General features: G+C 40.4%; 1 protein-coding gene across 2 annotated transcripts in view; it reads left to right on the top strand.

The window, feature by feature from the left end:
• Positions 1-1948: 1948 nt before the first annotated feature.
• The window catches only part of LOC138008371 (CUE domain-containing protein 2-B-like), a 17406-nt gene continuing 10433 nt past the window's right edge, over positions 1949-8921 (top strand). The window contains exons 1-6 of one of the 2 annotated variants that reach the window (XM_068855691.1): positions 1949-2049; positions 2836-2968; positions 3618-3746; positions 4822-4898; positions 5543-5714; positions 6875-7058. In XM_068855691.1, coding sequence (XP_068711792.1) covers positions 2901-2968; positions 3618-3746; positions 4822-4898; positions 5543-5714; positions 6875-7058 — 630 coding nt within the window. In that variant the 5' untranslated portion in view covers positions 1949-2049; positions 2836-2900. Of the gene's footprint in view, positions 2050-2835; positions 2969-3617; positions 3747-4821; positions 4899-5539; positions 5715-6874; positions 7059-8921 lie in introns of both variants that reach the window. The other variant, XM_068855690.1, reaches the window with a different exon arrangement.

Below are 8921 nucleotides of genomic sequence, written 5' to 3'. Positions count from 1 at the left end.
TAGCCGTGTTTTTTGGAGTGGTTAGGGAGATTAAAATGACGAGCGACTAGCTTAGATGCATCCTTGTCATTCTTCTCAACATCGCGAAGGTATACCCGGAATCAGTCGTCTAGTCGTCTACCTGTCTCGCCAAATGTGTAATTTATTGCATAACGTGCAGGTTATGCAATAAATGACATTTGCGGAGGTACATGTGAAACGATGTTGGTAGTGTTAAGAGTGAAAGGTCAAGTTTTGCATCGTGAGCACACGCATTTGAAAGTGCCGGGCTGCTCGTTAGTTTTGAGAGCGCTTCTAATTAAAAAGTTGCCTACGTTTTTGCCCCGTTTGAATGAAATAAGTGGAGGATGCGGAAAGATTCTACCAGTCTCGGGATCATTTTGGAGCAAGTTATTAAGAATGATACTTTTGACTGCGTGATTATGAGGATGGAAAGTGAGGGTGAATGGAATTCTGTCATTCTTATCTATCTTATCCTTTGCAAGTAGTCCTTTGCAAGTAGTCTTACCCACCAATAGCGTAGCTCCTACTCCACTATAAAAACTACACACAACACATAATTCCTCGATTCGCTCTGACGAAGGGCTAACACTCAAAACGTCAGCTTTTAGAATCTCTGTACGGTGGTCAATTTACATTATCAACTCCGTTGATAAAACCAAAGTTTTGTTTCTCACCATTCAGCCTTCAACTCTGTTTCCACTGATTCAGTACTATCAGAGTGTAATTTAAATTGTCATCTTTATTCCCGCGTAATTCATGCGAGCGTGGAGATGGGCGGACCACACAAGGAACCAGAAAAAACGTTAACCAGGATGATAAGCATTGAACCAACGAGATGCATGATCCTTGCCCATATTTTCTCTATTGTCGTGGGAGGACAACCCTTTGCAAGTAGTCTTTATGCGAAAATGTTGCTGAACACTTCTTAGTATCTTCAAGAAGATCATTAACTTGTCTGGAGCGATACCGGTTGAAAAACTAAAAATGGAAACTTGGATGAAATGCTGAAGTGAGGCAATGTGTGACTTAATTAAATCGACCACACGACGGCAGCCCCATTCCACCAGATATAAGGCATTCAATACAACAACAACAACATAAAGCTATCTTACATGATTGAAGTGTTGCACTCATGTTTCAACGGAAGAAATTATTGTACGGGAATATCTCCCGGCGCTAGTTCCCGATCAAAAGGACTGTATCTTTCTGGTTAAATATTGCGTTTTATTTACTCGATTACACTTTCAAAGCCTACTAGATCCTACTACACTCGTTCGTTCGTCATTCAATCTGGCCTAAAAGCCTTTACATCAATAGCCTTTTGCAATATTGAAATACAATAACACTGTGGTTACCGAAGGGTTTGCGGTTACCCTTATCTCACGCTATCATAATGCAATATACTCTGTTTCACTAACATGTGTTTCTTATCTATCATTTACTAAATATATGTCACACTTTGACTTGTGTTGCGTTACAATGACTATTATCATACAATTATAGTTATTTTTGTTGATTGAATTCTATGGTAAAATGAATGCCCCTCTTGGCCATGACAGTCTGAAACTTTTCATTCAATAACTATATTCTTATCACAACTTCGTGTTTAAAGAATCAAGAGTTCTGACAGCTACTAAGTGTAGATACAAACTAAATAGCTTTCAAAGATATTTAGTTATCTCAAGAGAAAAGATATTTTCTCTTGGTTCTATAAACCGCAACTCCGCATCCACTTGAAGTCTGGCTCAAAGTTACACGTTCGATAATGATCAAAGATACTTTGGGATGACGAAATTTTAAAATATGGGACCGTCCTCAACATTTCCGGGAACTCGCGCTTATTTCGGGAAAGATCGGCTGCCACCGAATTTCTCTCGGGCGAACCTCGTTTCGGATTCGCCTCGGTCAAAAAGCGAGTGGCTCTGGGAACAAGCATACAATTTGTTGTTTTGGCGGTCAACTTAATTTAATTTTGAGCACTTCCAGGGTGGTTTATCACAGGACACAAAAGAACTGAAATCCCTTAGTTTTCACTAGTAGCATAAGGTAGGTTTCTTGCTTTCGTTAGAGTCTTCATTGATGAAGGTTTAGGTGCGGACGCTCGCATATTTCTGCCCTACACTTAGCTTGACATGACGGACGGCTGATACGCTCTACAACCTAACAAGTCAACTGAGATTTGTTTTACAAATTGTATAAGCTACAAGCCAAGCTGTTTCAGCCTACAATTAACTTAGAGGGTATTTACATGAGACCGGAGCGAACTCTGACCGGCATGAGTTCGTATCGGCCTCCATACATTTCTTTTTATGCGTTTATGCACAGCACCTATCAATGTTAAGCCCCAGGGAGAGGGGGCCGGGCATGGGGTGGGGATTTTGACATTTTCGTATTAAAAAATTCAAATTCCCCACCCCTGGGACGAAATAATTGGTCAAAATGTCCACCCGGCAGCAAGTGAAGGTGGCAAAATGTTCTTTGTAACCCCCCCCCCCCCCCCCATTACATAGCATTACAGAGGCCCTACTAGGGGAAGGGGGAGTCCTGTGTCGCTTGTCTGAATTTTAAAAGGTCTCGTCTCGGTGCTTTGCAATGTTTCACGTTACTGTCCGAAATTTGAAGAAAGGATGTTGTTTGTTGCGATTTCAATTTAAGTGCTGTCGCTACTTTTTAGGCCATATGTCTTGTCGGAATTTACCTCGACAGAGCCTCTTTAGATGAGACTGTACGTCGCAGGCTGAAAATGAACTCAGACCGGTGTGATGGTCAGACCTCTCCTACCGGTCTGAGTTCGTACTGGTCTCATGTAAATCATAACAAATCTCACACCAGGTCCAGAAAATTCAAGCCTGTATGCTGTTGGGTCAGCCATATCATCCAAAACCAGGCACCAAGAGATGGAAGGCACTATTGAGGAAGAGCTGAAGCTGTTCTTAAGCGACCAAATATCTGCAGAATCCTTATGGTAGGTTTCTTTAGTTCCTGTACGAGACATTTTTTAAATATACAGCATCTTATTTGTCAGTAAATGTAAACCCTAAGACGGAACAAGGTGGAGATTTGACAAAAACGTGGTTCAAATAACGCTAATATCATCCAACTCTGTAAGTAATTATTCATAAACAGAAAACGGAGACGAGTATAAGATATTCTCCAATATATTTTACATTTGCAAATGGGACTTTGGGTGCGATGCTCAACGACTTTGCCTTTGAATTCTAAAGGTCTCTGAAGCTGGGTTCTCCATTACTTTTTCCATGGGCAGCTAGGCTTTTTATTTTACCAAAAACTGCAGGTCGCCTGATAGATTTTCTGGTTGTCTCCGTTGACTGGATGACCGCTTAATTGAGTACTGGAACAATAATTATTTGAATTGCGTAAATTAAAAATTGCTTATTAGATGGTTAGGTGTGTAGTGTGGTGGAGTAACTCATCAAAAGAGCAAAAGTCATAAAAATACCACACTATACTATTCTTCTTCCAAAACTCCTAATGAGAGGAACCCTGACACCCATGGGATGGTTTTTGCCTAGAAGAGCCCTCATATGTTCCACCACCCTGGGTCCTTCTTTGAACTCATGTCTGTCTTGGTTTAAATATTATTTATTAAATAGCTTTGTAGATGACATTGTTCTTGGATACATTGTGAGTGTATTGGAGCAAATAGGAGATGAGCAGTTTGATGTGGAAGAGTTTGCTGATATAATGGCTGCCCATATTCCAGGCTTTGACACACTTAACAGGTGAGTTTTACAGTGTAAATTCAACGTATGGGTAGATTTTGCTCATTAAACTTGCAGGCAATAGCTGTTGGTGGAGAAAAGGGAAGAAATGTTACATGTAGTTTGTTTCCAGTAGACTTTCTTCAAGGACTATATATCTAAAACTGGTGAAACAAGATCCATCATTTGTTGATCAGCAAATGATGCAGATCTTGTTCAACAATGTGAGTATGTCATATTGAATGCTGATGGAAGACCATTCAACTTGTTTAAAGTTACTGGACGAAATTGACTGAAAATAGAGTCAAATTCTTTTCCTTTGAACAAGTTGCCAATACCTGTTGATTGACAAATTAACATACTGTATGATAAGACTGCACAATGTTGAACCATGGGTGTATCACTAGTCTAAAAGCCGCCGCACACTATTTGATTTATTGTCGGCCCACTCTGCGACTAGTGTGTGGCGAATTCAGAAAGGTCTGTGACAAGATTGGGGCTTGCCGGACAATATCTCACAGTGCTAGATCTCAAAATGTCTTGTCGGGCCTTGTCGGTGGCGCACCCTGCAACCAATTATTAGGAAGTGTCATAAGAATCACATGAGCAAGTGTCTTTTCCAACATGGCGGAGATGAAACAGATTTTGAGCAGTGAACACTTGAAAAAGAGGACATGCTTGTTGCAAGCTTTTGGATGAGTTGGCCCAAGCCTTGGCATTCAGCTAATATGCAGCAAGCTGGTGGACTGACAAATTTTCAGCTGATTTTTCCTGGATAAAAAATCTGCAGTTACGGTAATATTATGACAAAAAATCTGCATGTGTGTGGTGTCCTTAAGCGTCACCATCCATTGACCATTACCAATTCTTTTAAAATCCTCATGTCCTATTATCCTGAAATAATTAATTATTATTGGAAGGTTCATTAGGCTCAACCACTGACTATTCGTGCCTTTAAGATGATTTTCTTTGGGAGATGATTTGTGAAATGTTTTTGGTGAAACTTTATTACTCCAGATAACTTAAATCATTTAAATAAAACTTTTATTTGTCGACCATTTTATTTTAATAGTAACCATAAATAGTTGTCCTTTAGGGAAGAGGTGTGCTCTTGGATGCTGGGTTTGGCAGAGAAGCTTGTGTACATTAGAAAATCAAGCAACCAAGTAAAAGGTTTGACTCTGTGCATGGTTCATTGCATTTTATTCTTATGGGACTGTAAACAGTAATTACATAGTCTTCCACTAATACTTGGAAATGTTTAGGTAAATTAAATCACTGTTTTCTTAAGTGTGACTAAAATTGAACTTTATTCAAGGTGATGGTGGGCTTATCTTGGACACTCAGTTACAGCAAGAAAACTGAGTGCCCTGAACAGGTTATTTGTTCAATTTATATAGGGTTTGACCTGGCAGATAGAGATGAATGGAAGGACTCAGTTGATAGACTCAGGGGACACTCCAAAATAGTAATAATTATTATTCTGACCATTAAAGAGTAAATTTTACTAGGTTGAAACCCCTTGACCCTATTGAGCTGTAGGAAATGCGCACTGCTCGACATGTAGGTCTAAAATGTTGTTGCTTTGTTTATAGTGGAAGTGCACTTAGCTATCAAGCTAATTTACAGGAACTCCACTTTTAATAAATAAATCTTTAAGAAACTAATTCCAACCGAAAAGGTGTTTCGAATGCCTTTTTGCCCTATATCTGAAGCATTTACGGGTTTAGGGTGTATGCAGTCCAAAGTTGTCACTGTATAATTATGAAGAAAAAAACAATATAAGTTAACTTTTAATTTGGTCTTTCTCTTAGAAGAAGGAATCTCCACAGAAGACAAAAATCTCGGTGTTCCCTCCTCACTCCCTGCTGGAGAATTTCACCTGGGAAGTATTTCTGACAAGGTTTCTGACTTGACAATCTCACCAGATCTCAAATTAACCAGTTGTGATGGTACACACGAAAACAAGACTCTAACAAGAAAAATATGGTATGAAACAAAAGAAAGTTAATATAACAACTACAGATGTACATAATTATGTATGTGAATAAAGCAGAGTTTGTGCGCTACTCCTTGAAGTCCTTGAAAAGCCCTGGAATTTAATTTTGGACTTCAAGGGCACTTGAAAAGCCCTTGAAAAAAATGATTTTGTGGAAAACTGCTTGAAAACTGCTTGAATTTTTTCTTGGGTGAAAATTGTTGAGATTGCATCATGCTAAGTTAAAGAGACATTTCAACATTTGAGCCCAAAATTGACTAAAATGCCTGTGCGTGCACTTAGCTTGCAGGATGTGGTAAGGAATATCAAAGTAGGCTTTTTCAGCAAAGGAAACACTGAAACTCTATGTATGGCATAACAATCTTCTTATAAAGACTCCTTGAAAACTCAATTCCTGGTTCTTGAAAACTCCTTGGCTTGAATGTATACTCGTGGAATTTTATAGGCAAAATGGAACACAAACCCTGAATTATAGGCAAGGTTGGAATCGAGGCAATGCTGGTGAGCAGTTACCCTTTAGCCTGGCTCGTGGGTGGCCCTGATTTGTTTTTGTGTGTGTGTTGGGGTTTGGAGTTGGTGGTCGCATTGCATATTTTGCTGCAACAAGTTGCAAAAATAGTGGAGACACTTCACCTTCTTGGGGCATTGTTAATTTACCTATTATCTCTCACACTGCAGCCCCCCTCCTCCCCTCCCCCCCTCCCCCCTCCCCCCTTCATCAGTGTTGCTAGCACGACGAAAACATTTGTTGGAAACTTAAACAGTCAACATTGAAATGGGGAGAGGGGAAGGGAAGTGGGAAAGGTTTTTAAATTCTAGATACGGCGGGTGGAAGCTAGAAAATGTGTTTTTTTAAATGAAAGCGTCTCAACAATTTTGCAACTTGTTGTGGCTTGCTTGCCATTACCCAGCCATTTTTCGCTTCTGATGGCTACAATCTTAATAGTGTGTAATAGTAGGTGATATATGCAATATTTGCTGGTTTCAGAAGTTATCATTATTTTGAATGTAAGTCACAGAATGTAATTTTGTAATTTAGATGCACTCACACTTTTAATAAGGGGAACATTAATGTACTTACCAACATTTATGTGGTGTACTAGTCTTGTGACCTTAATACTGCTAATACTGCTGAATTCTGTTTTTGCAGTGATGGAATGTCTGTCCTATTGGAAATTTTTCCAGAAGGGGACTCATTAGAAATTCAACAATGCCTGAGTGTTGCTAATGGCGACACTGAAGCAGCTGTACAGTTGATGCTTTTAAAGACTAATGACACTGAGGACATGGAAGAACAGGGAAATTCTCACAAAATATTTGACTTGTCACTAAAGGTGAGAGGCTCTCCATTGGAACATTGGAGATTGCACTGAAGATCTCTTTATGATTTATTATTTTTTTTAGGTATCCATGCTGCTCTTGTCAATTTTTTATTTTTATTATTATACAGAAGAATAAACAAAAAAATAAAATAATAAAAAATAAAATGTAACGTAAATCTTAAAACTAGGGTAAAATCGAAGGATTATATTGATGTTCCAGAAACCCAAGAAATTAAGGAAGAAAAGGCTACGGGTAGCCTACACTTTGTTCAAAGGAATTTTAGGTGTTTCCTTTAAAATTCACGGTATTTCAGTGATTTTTTGTTACAGTGTCTTGGTCAATATCCAGGTCAATTCCGTAGTCCAAATTCCACATTCCGTGACCCAACCTGAACCATATTGTGAAATGCGATCGTAGTGTAGTTCACATTTAAAACTGTTGTTAATGGCGTTGACTCCGATCAAAACAAGTAAACAGGTGCTTTACAAGTTTCTACGATGGTATTTTGAAATATTTAATAGCTTAAATTCTCGACAATACCGGAAGGATATTATCCCGATCCTTACTTCTGAGTAGTGGAGAGTAATGCTGAATCGATTCGCAATAAAGGGTGGGGAGGAGAAGACACTCACTCCAATGGTCTGGGGACCAGTATTACACATATCAAATCTACAAGGGGTTCGGAAAACCACTTGTCTCCTTTAGGTAAGTCCTGAGTGAGTCCTGACCCTCCGGGGAAATCTAATTTCTCCGTCACGCCTCTCTGAATGAAAGTCGCAATACTGGTGAAGAATTCCAAAGCAGTACTGTCAAGCGAAAGTTAAAGGGTAGAACACCACAACTAGAAACTTTAATAAGTCCAAGTGAGTCTTGACAAGTGTTCTACAACTAATTGCTCTAAACTGAAGTAAAGCCCCATTCAGGCGTACGACTGTGATTCAAACTACTTGTAAGACTGTTAAGTGCTGCCCTTGCAAAGGCAGCCCGTGATGCCCCTTGGTAGTAAAAGGGCTCGAAGGTCTGCGCAGAGGCCCAAACCGCAGCCTTTAGGATAAATTCAACAGACAGTCCTCCAGTAGCAGCTGCCGAGGTTGAGGCTCCTCGAGTTGGATGACCAGAGTAGCCTGGTTTAATTCATGCCATACACAAGGCTCTTGTCAACCATCGAGTGACAGATTGGCTTCAAATGGCCCTTGTGGAGCAATCAAGGACACAAGTAGCTGAGAGGAGTTATGTAGGTCTCTCGTCCTCTCCACGTATGCAGCAAGGGTACGAACCACGAAGGTCTTGGAATTTTCTGGAAAGGAGGGCAGAAAAATTTACGTGCCGGGTGACCTGGTCTGGACGTCTTGACGCGTGTGGGGAGCGAGAACTCCCAGGAATCCTCCTTCCTGAGGGATCAGGCCAAGTCCAACCCAGAAAGTTCATGGGTTCTAGCCGCTGAAGTTAATGCTAACTATAGAATGGTCTTGTAAGATAGCTGTCCCACTGTAAGTTACTGTAGAGGTTCCAGAGTTGCTAAAAATCACAGGGGAGTGCCCATCTTCCAAGTGGAGCAGTACTTAGGCTTGGGCAGTCTACTCTTAAAGACACTTCTCATAAACCGAGAGACAACAGGGAGACACCCTAGCTGTGTAGAGCCAATAGGGGTCGTGGGCCTGGGACATAGTGGACTTGTAAAGGGCAATGGTCCTGTATTCTAAGTCTTCTGTGTAACCAGGGATGCAAGGAATGCGAGGACATCTGCTGCAGGAGCTGGAATGGGACAACACTCCGTTGAGAACACCAGCGAACCCATACCTTCCATGGGCCTGCTACCGCTTCTGGGTGGCTGTTCCTCATGACGCCAATAAGATGTGAACAACTTCACTTGA

This window comes from Montipora foliosa, chromosome 6 (genome assembly GCF_036669935.1).
Source record: "Montipora foliosa isolate CH-2021 chromosome 6, ASM3666993v2, whole genome shotgun sequence".
Taxonomy (NCBI): Eukaryota; Metazoa; Cnidaria; class Anthozoa; order Scleractinia; family Acroporidae; genus Montipora; species Montipora foliosa.
Note: the sequence above shows the minus strand (reverse complement) of the source record. Positions and strands in the feature narration are given on the sequence as shown.